Raw genomic sequence first — 23,856 nt, forward strand, 5'->3', positions numbered from 1 at the left:
AGAAATAAAATGCTAAGTCTAAAAATTGGAAATATCAGCTCAAGACATGGACACAGACCAAGATGGTTCCTTTGGAGCATGTGTGTGTATTGGTGCATGGGTATGTGTGTGTGGGTACGTGTGCGTGCATGCATGTGCATGTGTACTTGTAGTCACAGACACGCATTCCTGAGGATAAGGCCCCAAATCGAATTGTGTGATATGCATAATTAGAATGTAAGTTTATATATAACTTCTAAAAGTCTCTTGTATTGGTGGGAATGCAAACTGATACAGCCTCTCTGGAAAACAGTATAGAGGTTCCTCAAAAAGTTAAAAATAGAGCTACCCTATGACCCAGCAATTGCACTACTAGGCATTTACCCAAAGGATACAACAATACTGATTCAAAGGGATACAGGCACCCCCGTGTTGATAGCAGCATTATTAACAATAGCCAAATTATGGAAAGGGCCCAAATGTCCATCAACGAAAGAACGGATAAGGAAGATGTGGTCTATGTATACAATGGAATATTATTCAGCTATTGAAAGAATGACACCTGCCATCATGTGGATGGAGCTAGAGAGTATAATGCTATAAACAAAATAAGTCAGTCAGAGAAAGACAAATACCATACGATTTCACTCATATGTGAAATTTAAGAAACAAAACAGATGAACATAGAGGATAAAAAAGAGAGGAGAGAGAGAGAGAGAGAGAGAGAGAGAGAGAGGCAAACCAGAAAACAGACTCCTGACAACAGGGAACAAACAGGGTTCCTGGAGGGAGGTGGGTGGGGGGATGGGTTAAATGGGTGATGGGGATTAAGGAGGGCACTTGTTGTGATGAGCACTGGGTGTTATATGTAAGTGATGAATCACTCGGTTCTACACCTAAAACTAATGTTACACTGTATGTTAACTAACTGGAATTTAAATAAAACCTTGGGGGAAAAGTCTCATGTTAAAATTAGAGAATTTGGAAAGACTGGCACCGCTATACTTGGAATGAGAACATTTGGGTGGATTCAGATGAATCTGAGAACTCATATTCTAATCCTTCTGAGCTTCCCTTGTCAGTGGAAGCAACTCCTCCTCTTCATCTCTCTGAGGAAACAAGTCTTTTCTTGCTAAAAGATTCCATAAAGATCTCACCCAAGATAGTTGATTTATAAGGTGATGTCTGTTCTCATTGCCTGAAGACCTAATACCTAGAGTCAGAAACAGCATGCCTCAGAGAGGGAATTCAAGGTCTGCTCCAGTAAGAGATAGGTCCATTAAAAGAATTTCAAGCTCTTGCAAATTTCAAGGCAAATTTGTATTAGCAGGGAAACACATGTGAGAATGGATTCTAATGATATTAGATTGAGATGAATGGAATATAATATTGGATTGTGCTGAAGTTCTGAAGTTATTGAAACAGGTACATTTACCTGATATTCTGGATTTAATATGTTGTCCTAGTCAGCTGTAAGTGGTTCTAAGAGTTTTCTTGGATGTTATCTAAAATTTGAATTCAGTGGTAGCCTACAGTCAATGAGGTTAAGATGTCATAGCTTTTCTGGCATGATGTAGAAGAAATCCAAATGTTTAGGGAGGCAGAAATGCTGAAGTGAATTTATCATGTTCACACCATTCGCCTTCCCCCCCAACTGTGTTCCAGGGGATGGGGGGGGGGGACTCAGAGAACTCTCTCTTTCACTAAGTCATTGAGAAATGAATCAGTGTGGGGAGATACTGATATTGAAATGGACTCTCAGATTTCAATGAAAATTATGGGATTTACATTACTGGGGAAACCCCAGCCCTGGTGAGCAGAAACCTGACTTGAGTTGTCCCGGTAACAAGTTATGGTATCTCATCATGTTCCCGTACCTAAGCCAGTTTATAGACCTGGAGTCTCTTGACAAGAGGAGTCTATGTCACCTCAAGGGAAGACCTGTGGTTATTTAGTAGGATGACTGTGTCCTTGGAGGAAAACGCAGAACGGACACTAGCTCTGAGTTGGCAATTTCTAGAGGCTAGAAATAGCATCATGATCTACTAAACAGAGGCTTGTGGAGATTCTACCCTGAGTTTATCTCACAGTGGTCCCATCATATAAAAGAGCCACTGTGTGGTTTCTGAATTCCTGAATTCATGGTTGAAATATATATAGTCAGCAACTAGTAGAGTATTTACATTAGTCTTTGACTCATGGTGTAAGGGCTAACGTGGTAAGAAGGGTCAAATTGAAGCCAAAGGAAAAGGCTCTCCTACCAAATCAAAAGTTATATAATCATAACATCTCCCCGTGGCGATTGTAAAGATTAGTGCTACCATTAAAAACTTGAACACGGCAGGTTGTCGATTCCTATCACACCCTTGTTTAATATCGAACGATATTAGATTAAGATGAATGGAATATAATATTGGATTAAGCTGAGGTTCTGAAGTTATCGAAACAGGTACACTTTCCTGAGATTTGTTAATATCCTTGCTTGTTCGGCCAGCATAAAAGACAGCGACATTTGCAGAATGGCTGGCAATCATAAAGTTCATCAAGAGGTGACTCCTGGCATTGTATCTTTGCTAGAGCAAATGAACACAGTCCTTGATATTTGGCCTGCAGGTAACAGGTGTTTTTCCTTATACCAGTTAGTATGGATCATCCAAAGCAGTTTGCTTTTACCTGGCAGAGACATCAGTAAACCTCAGAGTTACAAAAACTCTCCTGTGTTGTCGTCGTATAATCCCGAGTCCTTGACCATCTGGACGTCTTACAGGCTACCATTGTTAACACCATGCTGAGCATTTTGAGCAGAAAGGAGCAAGAATCCCAGATGTCGTGCTAATACAAATGTATGGCAGGAATTGGAAGAAACATTCAGGGGCCTGACACATTGGTGACATTTCTGCGGAGCATGTAGGGTTATTGGCTCTGGGCAAGTTCCTGCCCCTTGCACCAGTTAGTAGCAAATCAGAGTATGCATAAAGCTCAGTGGGACTTTTTGGATATAGGAGGCAACATATATTGTACTTGAGTACCACTCTGACCTATGTACTGAGAAACCAATACCCTGCCCATTTTGAGAGAGACCCAGGGCAAGAGAAGGCTCTATGTAAGATAGTCTGCAGAGCAAGGATCTGTGCCCCTTAGCAGGTTAAAGTGGCAGATACAGATACTAAACAGAGCATTTTGCATAGCCAGGCAGAGAATGAATACTGGACACATGGGATTCTAAATTTACTTGAATTATGACCTCTCCTACCCACCATGAACTTAATGCTTTCTGATCCAACAAACTAAAAGCTTGGATACATGCAGCTGTAATCTATCAGTGAAAGTCATTTCTATGAAATTGGACTCAGGCAGATTGAAACATTGGTGACAAGAAAGTCTGAGGTCCTTTATGGGCTTCTGAAATAGGTACAGAGTGTAAGGATGTGAGTGTCCCATGAAAATACTCATCGAAGAGCCATCTTAGTAAAGGAGACTCTCAGTAACCGAGCAGAGAAAAACTTCCATGATGTCACTCAGCCTCCTTTTGCAGCCACCACAGTGCTTTCTTGAGGACATGTACTGAGTGGCCTTGGTGGCAGGGATGGAGGCTATCCAGTGGCTCAGTAAGATAGTCCTTCCTCTCATCAATGATGATCTGGCTTTCTCTGCTGCTAAACGTGCAACCACCCAACAGCAGAGGCCACCCTGAGTACATCATGTGACTCCTTTCTTCTGAGGGACTGTCTGGCCACTGGTGGCATATTGGTTACCTTGAATCTTTTCCATCAGGGAAGGAGAAGAAATTTGTCCCCAAACAAATATATTCTGGGTACAGATATACCTTCCTTTTCCAGCACCACCACTTATGGACTTACAGAATGTTTTATTCATTGCCCCTTACAAGGAGATAGATTTTATTGTCAAGTAAGTGCAACAATAGGCTCCTATCCATGCAAGTCACTGGTCTTACCATGTCGGTCATGACCCAGAAGCAGCTAACTTTGTGAAATGGCCTAAAGAAGACTCAGTTACAGTATCAGCTATAAGACAACATTTGGTGAGGTTGGGGTGCCATCCTAAAGGTATGGGATATATCTTAAAATAGTGGTCACTATATCATATTGTCTTCCTCAAAGCCAGAATGCATGGATCTGGAACTGGGAAGTAGAGATGTGAGGCTTTCTTTTGCAATTACACCAAATAATCTACTGGAGAAATTTTCACTTCCTTCTCTGCAACCTTGGGCTCAGTGAGTTTGGAGATCCTAGTGCACAACGAAACAGTGATGGTCCTGTTGAACTGGGATCTGAGACTTCTCCTGGCCATTTTTTGCCTTCTCTTCATGCTGAATCAATAGCCAGAGAAGGGGTCTGTGTACTGGATCAGGGAACTGATCACAATTATCAAGATGAAAGGAGGTTGCTATTACACAATAGTGGAATGAGGGCTGTATTTTAGAATTCAGGGTGTTCCCTGGGAGCCTCTTAAACTACTTTATCCAACAATCCATGTTAGGGGAAAACCGTGGCAATCCAATGAATAAGGACCCACTAAAGACTCAGATCCCACAGGGAAAAGGTTTATGTCATCTCACTAGTAAAGAACCCTATTCAGCTGAGCTTCTAGCAGAGGGTAGGAATAAAATTGGTGGTGGAGGAAAGAAGTGATCAATATGAACTTGACCTTAGAACTGGCTACAAGAAATGAGGACTATAGCAGGCATGTATATTTATATTATAAACATAAGTATATATATTTTATATATATATGTACCTTTTTATATGTTAACCAATTATTTTCCCCTTTTCCTTCTCTTCCTACTTTTTTTTTTTTAAGGAGAAGTGTTAGTTATTCTTTTCCTTAACAATTTAGATCAGAGTTGGCCAAACTGAAGAGTCACATACAGTCCTGAGGGAGAGGACCTCATATCATCTTGGGTTCCTGGACATGATGAGGGAAACTTTGTGTTTCACCCTTTGGGGAAGAAAGTGATTGTTTATACAAAAGTTGGTTGAATTCTGCAAGGTGGAAACATGAAATCGTTTTATGGGAGTTAGGCATGGGTGGAAGGAGGAGTATGGGTGCTTTGTGGCAAAATTGGTGAACTGTGATAGCCATTTGTCTGTTTACTGTTGGATTCCTCTCTCATTTTTCCTGCGTTCTGCTGCATATGACAGGGACCTATGTCTCCCAGACTCCCTTGCATCTGACTCGTGGACAGCACTAGACAGTGGAAAACAGGCAGACAGGATAGGAGAAGGAGAAAAGTCTGTATGTTTCTCTCTTGTCTCTGTCTTTGTCTCCTTTGGGTGACATCTTTAGCAGTGACTGGGACTCCTCTCTTTGTTGTCTCCACTCGTGCCTGGCAACTCATACTAGGTCCTAGCTCTTTCTGGACATTCTACAATTTTTCCTTCAGACTTAGGACTGTTATTGCCTTCATTTAAAAAAAAATTGTGGGTTGCTCCGCTCTCTCTTGTGAACTCCTCAGCTCTGTTATTACCTCTTTTATATGTCCAGTTCCTTGAGTTAAATCCCCACTGTTTAAAATACTGAGAATAGTAGTATTTGTTTTCCTAACTGGACACTGACTAGTGATAAAATCTGTGTGCGTGCATGTGTGTGGCATAAATCAGTTTGTATAAAATATTAAATAAGTGTGTGTGTGTATTCATGTGGGTATGTAAATGCATATAAAAGGAGTATTGAAGGATAGGTTTTTAAAGGGAGAGTAAAGGGGTGGCTTTCAATTTTCTCTGTATCTTGTTTATTTTCTTTTCAATTAGTTTTTACAACAAACAACTTTGTAGTTTTAAAACTACAAATTCAAAAAAAAGTTTTGAATGACTCAAAGTTTCTTAAGTAATTATCTGTCCATCTGGTGGCAACTTTAATGTCTTTAACGTTTTACATAGAATATTACTATACTTGCAGTGACTTCTTATCCACACCTCCCTTCAATTCCCTTTCTTAAGCAATATGAGAAATGTGTATCCGCATGGATAAATAAAAATATCTCAGGTTTCATTTTCTTGTGAGAGAGTCTATTTTGTTCAATGTGATCCCACAAATAATATTTCCTCAACACTCACCTAGGATATGAAATCACTGTATCTCCATCTGATGTCAATACATTCATTCTGCAACTGCTCTATCCCATCTTATACAATTCAAAATGAATATGAGGAAAAGTATGAGTATGCCGTGATGGTGGCCTTGCCATTTTGTTAGTGATTTCTTTTTTAGTGCTAAAATGTATCAAGTGCTAATTTCCTAAGGAATAAGACAAAATGATGCTCTTAACTTCAGCAACCTGAAGGAAGTGCTATCTAATTACATTGTCACCCTAAGATTTTCATAATCCTTTTTAGCCCAACAGAGTTTGATACTGTGAATAAAAGGAACATCCATTTTAGGAAAAGCCCAGCAATATTCCGGTGATAAGAGTTTAGTGGGCTTATGGAGAAAGAAATACTTGTTTAAATGACTTTCATCATGCCACACTGCTTCGATGCCGTTTTTCTTGTCATTCATGATTCCTTTGAAGCACTCCCTGGCAATATCGAGAACTTGAATGGGAGTGCCACCAAATACAGCAGCGTGGTAATAAAAATCTCCCATACCAAAAGGTATATATGCTTCTGATAACTCACTTCTTTCATATGGCAACCCTATAGGATCTTCCATGTACCAGTAAGCGTGTAACTGAGCTACTGACTCCCCCAGAGTCTCCAATCCATATTTCCTTACGAAGATTTGATCCACGTCCATGCAGAAGAGAAAGTCAGCTTCATACTGGATATGAGCCACGACATGGTCACTAATAGCCTTCATGCGCATCATGCTGATATCTTGCCATCTCTTCTCTCGCTCGATTTCGAACACTTTGATCGAACGGAGGGGACTCAGCTGTATCCAGGGCATCCTGGAGAAGTCACATATCAGGACATAAATTATGACTTTATGGCCAACCATAAAAAACCTATCTGCAGAGGATATAAATCTCTTCAAATAGTGGTCAATGTATCTGTGAAGCAAATAAGAAATGACTAAGTTCATGGTCTTACATTACAGTGGAACGCATGCTACTTTAATTATCCTGGCTGTAGTCTGTCCAAACATGCTGGTAAGCAAACCAAGTATTAGATATACTTCTTGAGTTGTATTTAAGCGGTATAGAAGCAAGTGAAATCATCTGCCTTTCCTCTCCCTGACGGGACTCTGTGAATTACAGGAGAGAAGAGGACTTCCTCACGAGGGGGATACAACATAGAGCCCAGTGCAAGATGAGAGCTAGAGTCTTCAGAGTTATCAGAGAAGAAGGAACTTGCTTTGCAGGTTGTAGGCAAGAAGGTCTTGGGTCATTGCAAGAGCAGTGATTGATGTCTATGGCTTGCTTTGTAAAGGGTCAGTTATGCAGAAAAAAGTTAGAGGTAGCATGATCAACTACCACTATCTGCAGTGTCTCTCTTATTTTGCCTCGTGGCCTTCAGGATAGTGCTAAGATGGCAGGATTAGAAAACGAAACTCTCACTTCCGGTCTCTCCAACCAGTGAAAATTCTCAGAATAATAAATGGCCTCGGGTAAATTCAAAGCAGGGAGGGTAATCATACATGCTTCCTGTTTCAATTAATGTTTATAGAATCATTAAAAGTAAGTTCTGAATGTTGACCTAAGTTTTAAGAAACATAGCAGATGGAGTTAGGAGAAAACTTTCTAGTTTGGAATATCTAAAATTATGGCAATTTAATAATTAAAGCAAGATTAATTTAGAAAAATATCACTTAAAATGTTCTACCGAGTTGGAAACTAGCAACTCAAATCTGAAGAAATATAATTTATGCACATTTTTTATGGTTCGTGCTTTTGTATTAATGTTTCAGAAATCATTGCCTCCTCAAAGTAGGGAAAATATGCTCCTATGTTTTCTTCTAGTTGCTTTATTGTTTTAACTTTCACATTAAGTTGGTTATCCATTTGAATTAATTTTTGTGTATGGTATAATATAGGGCTGTTTTTGTTGTTCTCAGCCTTCGATGGTAATCCTGTTGGCCGGGAATACCTGGGACTCACCTGAGCCCTGCTACTTGTGGTGAGACCCCCAAAGACATTTCCCCTACCAGAGCCAATGTTGGCTGGACCAGCTCTGGTGGTTCTCATTACATTTGCAAGCTGCATCTCAGCACAACCACCAGAGAACTTTGAAAAAGTAAGATTTATTACTCACAAGTCCTAGAGGGTACAAGCTAAGTCCAGGGTCACAGAACGAGGTCCTAGGTAGGGAGAAAGAAGGGGGGACCTTGGGGGTTCTGCCTTTACTGGGGTAGGGGGTGGGGTACCTAGGGTTTCACAATTTAAAACCTAAAAGCAAGAATGAAAGCACAGGAAGGAAAATGCAGGGTCACTCAAGTGGTTGGTTATGTTGGTTACCCAGGCCTTTCTAAAAGGGGAATTTCATTGGAGGGGTGGCCTGGCTCTTTACCCAGTTGTTTAGCTAGTGACCATGTCAAGACTGGCAATATGTTTATTTGAGTTGGATGCCTTGATGAGGATGCCTCAGTGATCAAAAGCTTAATGGCAGGCATTTACAGGAAAAAAAGGTTATTGTTAGGCGTTCTCACTATAACGGCAAACTTTTTTTTTTCAATTTTTAAAAAAACTTTCTATTTTGGAATGATATTAGATTTACAGAACAGGTGCAACCATATTATAAAGAGTTCCCGTACATGCTCTACTCACCTTTACCGAATGTTACTATCTTATATAACCACGGTACATTTGTCAAAACTAGGAAATTAGCAGTGATTAAATACTATAACTAAACCACAGATTTTATTTTTATTTCACCAGTTTTTCCCCTAATGGCCTTTTTAGTTTCCAAGCTCCAATCCAGAACACACATTGCATTTTGTCATGATGTCTCCTTAGGCTCCTCCAGTCTGTCTCAGTTTCTCTCCAGTTTGGGTTTTTCTGATGTTTTCTTAGGTAAAGTTAATTAAATGCAGTCACATTTATCAACCTTTTCCTTTATGATTAGTATTTTCTGTATCTTGATTAAGAACTCCTTTCTTGTCTTGATTTCATGAAGATACACTATGGTTTTCCCTTTAAATTTTGGTCTTCAGGCTCCCTGGGAATTATGTTTGTATATGCTCGCCATACATATGTGCCATAGAGGTACAATTGCGATGTTCCCATGCTGACATCAACTCTCTCCAGCATCATCTATGGAAGCCTTTCCCTACAGATCCACAGTGTCATAGCCACAGCCATAGTCTTTCACATTTGCGTGGGCATTTGTTTTATTATATGGGCTTATTTGTTCATCCCTGCAGCAAATATTCATGTCTGAATGCTCCATATAGATACCTTCAATCTATCCTTCTGTTTTCAGTCCCACCTATACTCCTAATTGCAGAGGCACTTGATGCCATTAATTAGATTGATTTTCAGGGGCACATGAAGGGGGGGTTATGATAAAGTTAATGAGGCTTTGGTTTCAGTGCCCCTTCACTTACATAGTATTCTTCTAAGACTCAGTGAGTTCTACTGAAGGAGGGTGGGAAGGAAGCAGAAGCTCTGTGTCCTGAAAGTAGGGGCATTGACCGGGCACAGGGTCCCTCACCATGCCTCTTACAGATCCTGGGGCAGCAACAGAGAGGGATCAGAATGGATCTGGGAATCCAGGAGCTTCTTCTGTAAGGATTCCTCCCTCCCTCCCATCCTCTCTCCCTCCCCTTCCCTCCTCTCCCCTTCCTTCCCCTCTCTTTCCCTTCCTTCCCCTCCCGTCCTCTCCCCTCCTTTCCCTTTCCCTCCCTCCCTCTTTCCTTCTGTGTTTTTTTCTTTTCTTTTTAAAAAAGATTTTATTTATTTGTTTGAGAGAGAGAGTGAGTGAGAGAGAGAGCATGAGTCGGGGGATGAGCAGAGGGAGAGGGAGAAGCAGACTCCTCACTGAGCAGGGAGCCTGATGCAGGGCTCAATCTTGGGACCAGGATCATGACCTGAGCCAAAGGCAGACACTTAACTGACTGAGCCACCCGGGCACCCCTGTGTCATTTTCTTTTTAAATATAAATTACTATTGGGGGTGCCCGGCTGGCTTAGTCAGAAGAAGAGGTGACTCTTAATCTTGGGGTTGTGAGTTCGAGCCCCACATTGGGTGTAGAGATTACTAAAAAAAATAAATAAAACTTTTTAAAAAGGTCTATTTAAAAAAAGAGTAAATTACTATCAATATTTAATAATGAGTTACTATAAAGTTGATAAAATTTATAATTTTATTTTATTTTTATTTATTTTTTATTATGTTCAATTAGCCAACATATAGTACATCATTAGTTTTTGATGTAGTGTTCAACGATTCATTAGTAGTGTATAATACCCAGTGCTTATCACAACACATGCCCTCCTTAATACCCATCACCTAGTTACCCCATCCCCCCACCCCTCTCCCTTCTGTAACCCTGTTTGTTTCCCAGAGTCCATAGTCTCTCATGGTTTGTCTCCCTCCCTGATTTCTTCCCATTCAGTTTTCCCTCCCTTCCCCTATGGTCTTCTGCACTGTTCCTTATATTCCACATATGAGTGAAACCACGTGATAAATTTCTTTCTCTGCTTGACTTATTTCACTTAGCATAATCCCCTCCAGTTCCATCCATGTGGATGCAAATGGTAGGTATTCATCCTTTCTGATGGCTGAGTAATATTCCATTGTATATACGGACCACATCTTCTTTATCCATTCATCTATTGAAGGACATCTTGGCTCCTTCCATAGTTTGGCTATTGTCGCCATTGCTGCTATGAATATTGGGGTTCTTGTGCCCCTTCTTTTCAGTACATCTGTATCTTTGAGGTAAATACCTAGTAGCACAATTGCTGGGTCGTAGGATAGCTCTATTTTTAACATCTTGTGGAAGCTCCATACTGTTTTTCAGAGTGGCTGTACCAGCTTGCATTCCCACCAACAGTGTAAGAGGGTTCCCTTTTCTCCACATCCTCACCAACATTTGTTGTTTCCTGTCTTGTTAATTTTTGCCATTCTAACTGGTGTGTTATCCCCCTGTGGTTTTGATTTGTATTTCCCTGATGGCTAGTGACGTTTATTCATGTGTCTGTTAGCCATTTGTATGTCTTTTTGGAGAAGTGTCTGTTCATGTCTTCTGCCCATTTCTTGACTGGATTATTTGTTTTTTGGGTGTTGAGTTTGAGAAGTTCTTTATAAAAATTTATAATTTTATTGGGTAATATGTACATTGTTCAACTTATTACTTTTTTGTACTTTTTTGGATATGATTTTGATATTAGGGCAGCACTGGGTTCATAAAATGAATTGGAAAGTGTTCCTTTCTCTTTGATTTTTCAAAGGATATTAGGTAGAACTGATGTTAATTCTTTAACTATTTGGTAGAATTTTCCAATGAAACCACCTGGGCCTGGAGACTTTGGGAGTTTTGAAAATTATCAATTCTATATCCTCAACATATATAGGGCTGTTGAGATGGTCGATTTCATGTTGAGTGGGTTGTGATAGTGTTTTCAAGGTCCATTTCACCTCAGTTTTCAAATGTATGTATGTGTAGTGTAGTATTCTCTGATTATCCTTTTGATGTCTGCCAGGTCTGAGGTGATATACCCTGTTTCTTTCCTAATATTGGTAATTTGTGTCAAATTTTTTTCTTTGCCAGACTTCCTGGATGATTGTGAATTTTATTGATTTTTTTTCAAGGAAAAGGCTTTTTAATTCTTTGATTTTTCTCTATTGCTCCTCTGTTTTCAGTTTCATGGATTTCTGTTCTCATCTTTACTATTTCCTTACTTCTGTTTACTTTGGCTTTATTTTGTCCCACTTTTCCTAGATTCTTGAGGTGGGATTATTGATAATCTACCATTTTCTACAATAAGAAGATTGACTATAAAGGACATTTGGCGTTACCTACCTTCCTACAGCAAACACAGTCAATCCCACAGTAATTTTATTTTTTTCATAATACTTTTCCAATACTTTTTCATCAAAAGTGCCATCCCACACAACCGGAGCTGACCAGCTGGTGGTAGTCAGGTTCATGGATTCACTGTAAGACAGACATAAGAATTATGAACAAGATACCTTTTAAAATAAAACTGCAGTAGACGTTACTAATATATAAAGCCTGTGTCTGGTTGCAGCATTTCCTTACTCCTAATCCAAAGCCTTGATGATTATGATAAACTGGAGAAACAGCTTCTCAGTAATGGCCAGATCATTACAAAAGTACATTACAGATTCACGGTACTGTAATTCCAAGATCTTTGAGGACACAGTTAAAATGTCACCTGAAGTCTAAAGTAACAATGTCTCCTGTATTTGGGCAAAAATCTCCTGGTCTTAGGCTTTTGACATTAATTCTTTTCAGAGGCCATATTTTGAAAAATGACCTTCTAGTTTCATATTCTAAAATGCTTCCAGGATAATATTACTGCATATTGTCAGAAACAACTTTGTCAAAACTCTGGAGGGTAGTCAAGCCAAAGCCAAAGTTTGGCTACCTTCCAGAGTTTGGGAGCAATCAAACAAAAGTTAAATCAAGAAAAGGATGACGACACAATAGGAGAAGGAAAGCTTTGTGGTATTTTAACTTAGCCTTACACCAACTCCCTGCCAGTATGGCAGTGATATGGAAAACAGCAAACCATGATCTCAGTGTGAGTACCTGCTTCTGGACGAGAAGAGTGGATCTAATTCTGAAGGAATTGTGTTTGTCCGTTTTGACCTGAGGGCTCCCCAAAGGACTGGACTCCTAGTGCTTTCCTTTGTTTCACTTAACTCAGAACTCTCTCAAAATGGAAAAGTGGGAAGTGGAGGGCAATCCTTGAAAGCATTTTAAAAAGGAACAAGCCCCTGCCACCTGAGGCAAGAAATTACAGTTGGAATAAACACTAGATGTGCTGAAAACCTGGGAAGAAAAGTTTGGAAGAGAGTTCTTTGAAAAGTAAAACCTCTGGCAAGATCCCATGTATAACGAGGAATTAGGAAATCCATGCACATGTTCGGGGCAGGTTACATGTTCAGAAAAGATCCCTGAAGATCCTAAGCTTTCACCTCTGGATGATATTTAGACTCAGTGCAAGCAGGAAGTGAAGGCTAAGGGAGAGTTGTAAATAGCTGGGCTCTGTTGAAGGAGGGTCCAAATATACAGCTAATCTTCAAAGACTGTAAAAGGGTTCTTTCCTTTTTCTTCTTCTTTTTCTTTCCTTTTCTTTCCTCTTTTCTTCCCTCTTCTTTCCTTTCCTTTCCTTTCCTTTCCTTTCCTTTTCCCCTCTTCTCCTCCTCCTTCTCTTCATCTTCTTCTACAATAACCCTCCAACCACCACCATCACCACCACTCTGGTTCTAGTCATTTAAGGATATCTCCGTCAAACCACTAGCTGACCACAAGCTAAAGGGACAGAGACCTCGCAGACCAAACAAAACAAAGAATACACTCTTGAAAAATAGTTTGGAAAAGTCACTAAACAAACAACTATAGTCCACAGCAAGCAAGAACAACTCTAGGAGGTAAAAGAATCTGACTTCCAAAGTGATCACATTATAATATACAAAATGCCTACTTTTAAACTAAAAATTATGAGGTATGCAAAGAAACAAGAATGTATGGTGCATTCATAGGGGAAAAAATGAACAAAAACTGTCCCTAGGGAAGCCCAGACATTGGGCTTACTAGAACAAGACTTTAAACCAACTATTTTTAATGTGCTGAAAGAGCCAAAGTAAACTATGGACAAAGAACTAAAGGAAACCAGGAGAACAACAGCTTAACAAATAGAGCATGTGAATAAAGAGATCGAAATTATAAAAAGGAACCAAATAGAAATTCTGGAGCTGAGAAGTATAATAGCTGAAATTAAAACAAAACAAAACAAAAAAACAAAAAAACCCCACCTTGCCATAGGATTTCAACCGCATATTTGACAGGCAGAAGAAAGAATAAGATACACATAGAACATTTTAACCAACAACAGAATACATATTCTTCTCAAATACACATGGGACACTTTCCAGGATGATCATATGTTAAGCCATAAAGCAAATCTCAATAAACTTGAGATGGCTGGTAACATGCAAACTATCTTTTTCATTGACAGTGGTATAAAATCAATAACAGGAAAACTTGGAAAGTTCACAAATATGTGGAAATTGAACAACACACTCTTTTTTTTTTTTAAAGATTATTTATTTATTTATTCGACAGAGCTAGAGACAGCCAGCGAGAGAGGGAACACAGCAGGGGGAGTGGGAGAGGAAGAAGCAGGTTCCTAGCGGAGGAGCCCGACGTGGGGCTCGATCCCATAACGCCGGGATCACGCCCTGAGCCGAAGGCAGACGCCGAACCGCTGTGCCACCCAGGCGCCCCTGAACAACACACTCTTAAACAACCAGTGGGTCAAAGAAAAAAATAAAAAGGGAATTAGAAAATACATTGAGATGAATAAAAATGAAAATACAACATACCAAAACTTATGGGATGCAGTGAAAAGCAATAGTCAGAAGGAAATGTATAGCTGTAAACATCTGTATTAAAAAAGAAGAATGATATCATATAATAACCTAACCTTCCGCCTTAAGGAACTAGAAAAAAATAGCAAACTAAACCCAAAGCAAACAGAAAGAAGAAATAATAAAGACTGGAGCAGAGACAACTGACGTAGAGAAAGAGAAAACAATGATAGAATTAATGAAGCCAAAAGTTGGTTCTTTGAAGATATCAACAAAATTGACAAATCTTTTTTTTTTTTAAGATTTTATTTATTTGTCAGAGAGAGAGAGCACACAAGCAGGGGGAGTGGCAGACAGAGGGAGAAGCAGGCTCCCCACTAAGCAAGGAGCCCAATGCAAGAAAAAAGAAATGCAGTGGGAGTTGAATTTTATCAGTAGCTTATTTGGAATCTGTGTATATGGTTTTCTCCTTTGTTCAATTGTCGGGATGATCACCCTGAGTTACAAGGATATGCCTCACTTGTCTTGTTAGTGAGATCGTGTACCAGTTATTAAGCTAGTGTCTTTCACAACTAAACCCACCACACTATATTCGGCTTTATTGTGCTGAACTGGGACTCTGCAAGCCACATTTCCCCTTTGCTAGTGTGCACCCTTTGAGGCTCTGCTAATAGAGGGCGCTGGAGGAAAATTACGAGCCTGGAGGACGAAGGGCCTTGCTCTTTCCTGTTTCCAGTGGGCTCCTTGCCTGCCTCTTGTTCCTGCAAATCCCACATCACCATATTAGCAGTTCCTTCCTGGACCAGCAGTTGAATCCAGATTTCAGCTTTTCCAACACTTGCAAACCCAGCCTCACGGTGCCCTTCCCTAGAGGGCTGGTTCCCTGTCCCAAGAAGCCTTTCAAGAGCTCAGAGATACCAGCACCAGTGGAGTGCATCAGAGTTTAAGCTCAAGTTACCTAGTTAACAACTTTACACTAGTTAACAATTCTTTGTATTAAATTCTCTGTTAAAATAATCCACTGGACTTTCTGTGTCCTGATTAGATCTGATAAAAGTTATGCTATCATGGGAAGATGAGTCACAGGCCGTTATCCAATCATGATCTTAATTGGACATCTCCTTGCAAAGTTTAGATTAGAGCAAGGCCTGAAACTCTGCAGCACCAGGGAGAAAGATGGGTGGGTATAATAAGAAGAGGGGCAGAGAGGCCAAAGGAAAGCCACCGTATTAAAGTGAGAAGTGCACAGATGGCCCATCTATCCCATTTGGCTTTGGTTCCCTCATTGGTGGAATGAGGAGAATCAACCAAAAGATCTTAGATACACCCTTCGCAGGTTGACCTACAGATGGCCCATCTATCCCATTTGGGCTTTGGTCCCTCATTGGTGGAATGAGGAGAATCAACCAAAAGATCTTAGATACACCCTTCGCAGGTTGACCTGCCATAATTTTAGGGCCTTTGGGTTTCTGTCATTCTACAATGTCATTTATGGAGGATGTGGGCCCTAATGTCCATTCCCAATTTGTCTGGGCCACTGCTTTTTTAAAAAAATGTAATCAAAGATCCATCTGCCATTCAGCAGTTGGAATGCCATTTGTAGTGTTGTTGCCGTCTGTTAACTTCTACTGAGCGGTCTGTGGGTCAGTCTCGCATGTGTTTGATTTGTACGTCTTACCTGGGAGAAAACCAGTCCGATAGCTTTAATTCTTTTGATTGAGTATCCACAGACCTACCAGGAGGAATAATGCAAAGAATCACACTGTATCTATTTGAGTTTGAGGTAATTGAGTATCTGCCAAATCATGGGCTATGTTATAATATGATATAAAATGCAAGATAAGCGTGAAACAGTAAAAAAAAAAAAAAAAAAAGCAATGATGAACTTTGATGGGAGTGGCATGGAATATCATGATTTCTTACCTCGACTTGAGTCTCTGGGCTGCCCAGAGACCTTTATGTGTTTCCACAGTGTGCATTCTCCTTCTACTCATTGATCGAGAAATAGCCATTATCACATGAAAGCTCCCTCAATCTTCTGCCACCTTGCCTCCAAATTTACCTTGAGCACTGATTTCCCCCCTTTTATTGCAATGGAAATACAACCTGACTTTCTGGCCTTAAATATCCTATCTGCTCAGGATCCTTGGTTTGAGAATTACTCTCAGAAGGGTTTCTCCTAGGCTTTCTATTTGATCAATTGACATGCATGCAGGCCTTTTCCTGTGGCTTCAGATTTGTATGTGCAGCTAGACTTCTCCCAGGAATTTAAGACCCAGACATCCCATTGCGTGCTGAAGTCTTCTACTTGAAGTTTGCACCAACGCCACAAGATGAAGATGTTTAAGGTGAAAATCATCCTGTCTTCCCCAAAGTAGGTCCCCTTCGTATATTGCCTTCTCACTTGGACTGGCAAGGCAGAAGTATGAGCGTCATTCTACACTCAGAGCATGCCCTAAATGCCGACCTCGAATCTATCATTAACCCCTACTGATTGTACCTCCAAAACATCTCTCAGTTCTACCCCCTGTCTTCATCCTCTGCTACCGCGTGACATCAGGTCACCGTCATCTCTTGTCGGAGCTACTATAGCAGCCTTCTAATTGGTCTCACTGTTTGTACACTTTCAATAAGACTTTGTAGTGTGGAAAATGTCAAAGGTACACAAACTGAAAGAGAAGAATATGATGAACCTCCATATTTCCATCCCCTGTAATTAACACTGTGATCCCCTCTCTGCCTGTCCTTGCACTGGCCTTTTTCAATCCATTCTCCATATACCCACTGTGCTTCCACTATTATATTTCTGAAGCTCCAGTGTTCCCATGTCATTATTCTGTTTAACAGGGTTCAGTGGCTTCCCATTTGTAAAGATCACATCTATATTCCTTATGTGGCCATGACATTCTGCATGAACTGACCCTTCACACTGTTCCAGCCGCATCTCCTAGCCCCATAATGACAATTGTCCAGACTCACTTGCCTTTTTAAATTTCCTTAAACATGCCATGACTTCAAACAGTTAATTCCCACGTAGCCTTTAGGTCTCATGTTATTTAAATAGCCCTACCTAAGGGAAGTATTCTCTAACCTGCTGGATGAGGTTAGATTGCCTTTCTTAATAGCTAAAACTTATGAAATACTTTCCTAAGTATTATCTAATTTAATCCACCAATATGAGATAGGTATTGTTGTTATTATCCTCATTTTACTAGATAAGGAAACTGAGGCACAAAGAGTTTTTATTATCTTGTCCACAGTCACACAGCAGGTGGAAAAACAAGCAGTTGCGCCTGAGTCCTTACTTCCTCCTTGCTATACACTCTGATGGCACCTGGATATCCTGTCTTTGGAGAGTTGATCCGGGGCTGAGTTCAGGTGGGGATTGGGCAGCTGTGGAGCTGAGTCGAACGTCATGAGTGAGCACTGCAGTGTCCAGAGTGTGACTGAGGCACGGCCTTCTATGCAGGCATCTGCCTCATTGATGGCAAAGTCTTTGGATGCTGAGTGTTAGTGTATTATGGCTGTAGAATCCTGATGCTAAGGAGAGCTAATATTAATGGTAGAGCGATTGTTAGATTGTGTTGCACTTGTACATTTTACCAGAAAACATTTTAAATCATTCATTCTTCCAGCCTCTGCTGCAGCAGACTGCCCTTGCGTGTTCCCACCTTTGTCTAGGGGTTTTCCTCTTGTTTTCAGGTGGTTGAGAGTTACTGCCCTTGTTAGCCATGGCTCTATATAGAGGGAACATACCCCTCCCATAAAAACCATCTTACTGTATTATTTTCATGCACAGAGCAGCTCACCCACATATGGAGTCACGGTCCTGGTGAGAGTGTTGTGCACCATAGAACCACCAGAGACATAAGGCTCTTAGACACAACAAGCATCAGAAAGAAAGTTTCTTTCACTTCACTATGTGGGTTCCCATGACTCTAGGGAGAAATAGAACATATTATGACTTGGGGTCTTGCACAGTCTTTAGGGAGGTTTTCCTCTCTGCATACGTTCTGATAGTATGATTTGGTAGGTGGCCTGTGGTTAATTACAATCTCCCAAATCTTTAAACCAACACTTTACTCCTGTGTGATTTCCCAGAGCTTTAAAAGACTCAAGATTCCTGGAAGCTGGGTTCTGGCTCCCGTAACACATTTCCCCTAACCAGTTCTCACTCTTAGTACTCCTAGTACTCCTAGTACTCTGACCTTACATGAGTGTCTCCAACGTATGTTTGTAAAATTACTTTGGTTTACCCTGCTTGCAGGAACCAAGGACTTGCAGGTACCCCACTGCCCTCCAACAGGTTTTGTCCTCAAAGAAGAGGTCATAGCATATTTGTAAATAAGACTTACCAGCACTCGTATATCCTCTGTAGTTCCTTTGTGCTTAGGATAAACAAAAAGCATTATGTTACTTTTAAACTTATATAAAAGGTTTCCATGTTTAATTTTTTAAAAATTTATTTATTTATTTATTTATTTGAGAGAGAGAGAGCACAGAGGGAGAGTGAGAAGAAGCAGCCAACTTCCCGCTGAGCAGAGAGCCCAATGCGGGGCTTGATCCCAGGCTTCTGAGATCATGACATGAGCTGAAGGCAGATGCTTAACCGACTGAGCCTGCCGGGTGCCCCGGGTTTCCGCATTTAAGATGACTAGAGTTATACTCCATCAATCCACTCATTTGATTACTAAATATTGCCAAATAGTCAACGAACACATAATATTATGGACAGAATATTTATGTCCCCTCAAACCCACATGCTGAAATCCTAACCCCCAGTATGATGGCATTAGGAGGTGGGGCCTTTGTGACATAATTAGGTCAGGAGGTTGGAGCCCTCATGAATGGGATGAGTAGCCTTACAAAAGTGAGACCAGAGAACTCCCTTGTCCCTTCCACCATGTGAGGACACAGGGAGAAGGTGGCTGTCTATGAACCAGGACACCAAGTCTTCCAGCGCCTTGATCTTGGACTTCTCACCCTCCAGAACTGTGAGAAATAAATGTCTATTGTTGATAAGCCACCCAGTGTGTGGTATTCTATTATAGAAGCTCGAATGGACTAAGACACATACTATGTGCCAAGTACATCATTGGTTGTAGAGATACAGTAATGAACGTGATTTTAAAAAAATCACTGCAGTTAAGGACTTCATACGCTGTATCTTAAAAAAAGGAAGCCTAATTCTTTGAGCTACAAATGAAAGAAAAACTAACTTAATATCATTGAAACAATGGAATTTGCTAATTGCCAATGAAATCTTTCTACTTGGGTAACTCTGTGGAGGGCAGATACCATACATAGTGCCAGAAGTCACCAATATTAGGGATGTTTCTTAAAGATGCCACCTATTTAAAAATGGCAGTTTCTCTAAAATTTCCTAACTGCCGTAATTACATGGTCACTATCTTGGTAGCTTACATTGCCTACAAAAATTATGTTTATCGTTGATCACATTAGAAACAAAAAACTTTTATGCTGAAGGTTATGTTCCTGCTGTTGTATTTGAATGTCATTTGGATATTTTTGGGTATATTGGAGTGGTACATTTGGATGCTGATTTATTCAGGGGTCTAGCCTATCACCTTTCTGACAAACTAGATCCTTACCAAACCCCAGAATAAAATATTCATGAATTTTTTAAAAATTACCTGAAACGATACAGTCTGTGCGAAGCCCATAGAAACAATAAAAGTAATAACAATTGAATTATTTTTCTTCCATATTTCATCCTTTCCTGAGAGGAAAAGGAAACAGATAAAAGTAGATTAAATATAGTACAATGTATATGGAGTAAGCTGTGTTGAATTGTGATTCTCCATGACTTAAACCAACTGATTTAATAGATATTGGCTAGGCTTTGAGGCACATTTCATCCTTGGATGTCTCTCTATATGAAAATGGGGTTGAGTCTGTGGAGACACTTTTTGTGGGAGCTAGCTGCCAAAGTCTTAGGACATTAGCTGGTCTAAGCTGGCCTTGATGCAAGAGATTTTATAACCTTCATTTGTCTTTTCTAGAGTGCACAGGGCTTCTCCTACAGAAAATAAAAATACAAATGCCACTTCCCAGCCTAACTCACAGGGTGGGGTGTCAGGGAAAAGAGATAATTGTGAAAATACTTACTTGGACTCTAAAGAGGAGTATAGTTATGAATGAACTTATTTTTAATGAATTAATATTATGAAGTTGATCATTCCAAGACAGATGATAGGACCAATAGGAGCATAAAACAGATGTTCCTTCTCAAAAGTATTTGAATGTAAAATTGATTTTAAGCATGAGTTAGGGGCTGAACAATAATTTTTAGATTATTTGTACATTGACCTTGGAATTTTAGCCATGAAGTTTATAAAGCTCCTTTGTGATATTCAGTCTATGCACTTAGGAAATTGTGTGCAGAAAAGGAATTGAATGTGGCTCAGTTGGTTGAAATTAAGGACAAACTCTTACCTTTTCTTTTCCTAAGATCACATAGGGCTTTTATATAGTTTCTTCCTTAGAGACTTAATATGGTATGGTGGTTTGGGAAGACATGTGCAAATCTCAAATGGGCAGACAGTTTTCAAACAGGACATGCTGAGACCTTTGAAAAATCATGAATCAGATAACCTGGCACTGGTTCTATGTCACTCCCCAGTTTGCCTGTTTATTATTCAGTCTTCTGGGATGATGATGTCATCAGATTCTCTTTTGATGATGAAAGAATTGGATACTTGCAATCATAACAATTCATATGCCAGTAGCTTCTCTTTGTCATTACCAAGGGACTAGATTTTGTCCCATTTAGAAAAAAACAAACATAGGATCATTAAAGTTTCTTTTCCTTATTTGGGACTTTTTTTTCATAATACATTTTTAATTGAAGTACAGTTTACATGAAGTAAAACACATGCAATTTAAGTGTACAGCTCATTGGGGTTTTTTACACATGTACATGTCTATGTAAAAACCACTTTAATTAAGATACAGGACATCTCCATAACCCCAGTAACTTTCTTCTTGTGCCCCTTTGAGTTTCTACCCTCTCCCATCCAGGAAACCAGTGTTCTGATTTCTATTACCATAGCTGCGTTATTCCTGCTGTAGACCTTCATATAAGTACAATTGCATGGTGTGTATTCTTTGCATCCAGTTTTTTTTTCCACTCAAGGTTTTGCACCTCATCTATGTGGTTGTGTGTATCTGACACATACCAAAAGTTAATTCAAAATGAATTATAGATGTAAGCATAAAAGCTAAAACCACAAGCTTTTAGAGAAAAACGTAGGAGGATATCTTTCTAACCTGGGGATAGATAAAAGTCCCTTAGAAGGTGACAGAAAACAACAACTAAAAAAATGATAAATTATACTTTATTATAATTAGAAAACTTATGCTCATCAAAAGACACCATTAAGAAATGAATAAGTAAGCCATTACTACTCACCAGTGGTTTACAGTGACCTAAATACTACATACCATACAGGAAATAAAATCTATATTAATGTTAGAAGTTTTCTTCCTAGAAGAAAAAATGGGGTGGTGAAGGAGGATAATTAAATTAAATTAATACAGAATTAGAATATTTTGAGTCACAGGAAAGTAGATTAATGCTCCCATAGATGACAGTCATAAGTCCTGGAAGGGAAAATAAAATAAAAATGACATAAAACTATTTGAAGGCAAAAGAGATGGAACAAAACCAGGTTGATCCTTGAAAGGAGGGACGTGTATTGGGTAAAACTTACATTTATACAACTTTTCGTCTGAGGTTACCTCCCAATTCACACAGAGTCGGGTGGCTAGAACTCACAGAGAAAGACTTGGGCAGTCAGAAGATGAAATTGGTTGATATAAAGGAGGCTGAAAAGTAATATGGAAAACACAGAGTGGGGTACCCCAAAATCTGCATAGAAACTCTGACTTTAACTGTGGATGACAACTAAACTGCCCATGCATAGGAAAAACTTCAGTTTCCCTAGGAAATAGCAACTTCTGAAATTGAGCAGTTTCCACCAATGCCCCCTGCAGGATAAATGGAGTTTGGAATTTGAGTCCAGCCCAGTTAACTATCTGTCCAAACAAAAATCAACACTCTTTAGAGGAAAATAACAGAATCCAGAGTCTCTACATGTCATCTATAATGTCAGGTATACATGTTGGAAAAGTTCTTAGACATGTAAAGAAAGAGGAATATGTGACCCATAGTGAAGAGAACTAGACCCCAATATAAGTGATAAACAAGGACTTTAAAGCAACTATTAAAAAAATGTTTGAGGATTTAGTGGAAAACTTGGTGAAAACAAATGAACAGAGGAAAGCTATTTAAAAATGGACATTCTTTGAAAGTACTGTATTTGAAATGAGGATATTAGTGGATGGGCTTACAAACAGATTATATACCATAGAAGAAAAGGTCGGTGCAATGAAGGATAGATCAATGTTAATCATCTTAGTGAAAAAGAGGGGAAATAAAAATCTATTTACATTTAAACTGCAATCAGAAGCCACCTTAGCCACCCACAGGCAGAAGTTTCCACACTCTGTCATTATGACAGTCTCTCCAAGTTGCGGGCATTCCGGAGAAGGGGAAAGAGTGGGAAGCCTGGGGGTGCAGAGTCCTGTGGTTGGACAAATAAGATGGTGAGGCATGAACAGGCATAATAATATTGAAAGCCTGTTTTAAAGCCCATCTACTCTCAGGAAGTGTTTGAGATGACTTATTATTAAGAAAGTGTGGTTACAATAAACAGGGAAACAACACAAGAATTTTTTTTAAGAGGGGAACAGAAAGAGAAATATTTATTTAGTCACTTAGGTAGGTGTTTCCCATGACTTGGACATCCTAGCCACTTCATAAGAATAAAGGTTTGACCTTTATGTAATTACTGTGAGGAGGGACTTACTTCTGTCATTTTGCTATCTGTTTTCTATTTGCCTTGTAGCCTTTGTTGTTGTTGTTGTTGTTCTTCATTTTGTGTTTAGTTTATTTTTTGTAGTGAAATATTTAAATTCTTTTTGCATTTCCTTTTGTGTATATTCTATAGCTGTTTTCTTTGTGGTAATCATGGGGATTACAGTGAATGTACTGAAATTATAACACTCAAATTAGAATTGATACCATCTTAACTTCAATAACATACCAAAACTCTGTTCCTTTATACCTCAGTCCCCATCCTTGGTGGTTGTTGATGTCATGAACTTACATCTTTATACATGGTGTACCCAAAAAGCATGAACTAGTAATTCTTTTAAATGCATTAGCCTCTTAAATTATGTAGAAAACGAAATTTGAAGTTACCAACTGAAGTTATAATACTAGCTTTTAGACTAGGAATTTTAAAAAGTGTATTAGTCTCTTAAGTAACATAGGAAACAAAAACTAGAGTTACAAACCATTGTTACAATACTAGTTTTTATAGTTGCCCACG

General features: G+C 39.5%; 1 protein-coding gene and 1 long non-coding RNA gene across 4 annotated transcripts; both read right to left on the reverse strand.

Moving 5' to 3' along the window:
- Window positions 1-5,817: 5,817 nt before the first annotated feature.
- LOC123001884 (N-acetyllactosaminide alpha-1,3-galactosyltransferase-like) lies at window positions 5,818-7,362 on the reverse strand. The gene has a single exon (XM_044389566.3). The coding sequence runs from the start codon at window positions 7,021-7,023 to the stop codon at window positions 6,298-6,300; it is 726 nt and encodes a 241-aa protein (XP_044245501.2). The 5' UTR covers window positions 7,024-7,362; the 3' UTR covers window positions 5,818-6,297.
- Window positions 7,363-14,155: 6,793 nt separating this feature from the next.
- On the reverse strand, window positions 14,156-20,181 carry LOC130544048 (uncharacterized). Of its 3 annotated transcripts, none has more exons than XR_008959976.1 (3): window positions 20,095-20,181; window positions 18,796-18,828; window positions 14,156-16,172 (listed from the first exon to the last, which is right to left on the reverse strand). It is a non-coding gene; the product is annotated as an uncharacterized LOC130544048 (long non-coding RNA). The 3 variants fall into 3 exon arrangements; XR_008959975.1 differs by having other exon boundaries at window positions 14,156-18,378; XR_008959974.1 differs by having other exon boundaries at window positions 14,156-18,828.
- Between the last annotated feature and the right edge of the window lie 3,675 nt (window positions 20,182-23,856).

This window comes from Ursus arctos, unplaced genomic scaffold (genome assembly GCF_023065955.2).
Source record: "Ursus arctos isolate Adak ecotype North America unplaced genomic scaffold, UrsArc2.0 scaffold_18, whole genome shotgun sequence".
NCBI lineage: Eukaryota > Metazoa > Chordata > Mammalia > Carnivora > Ursidae > Ursus > Ursus arctos.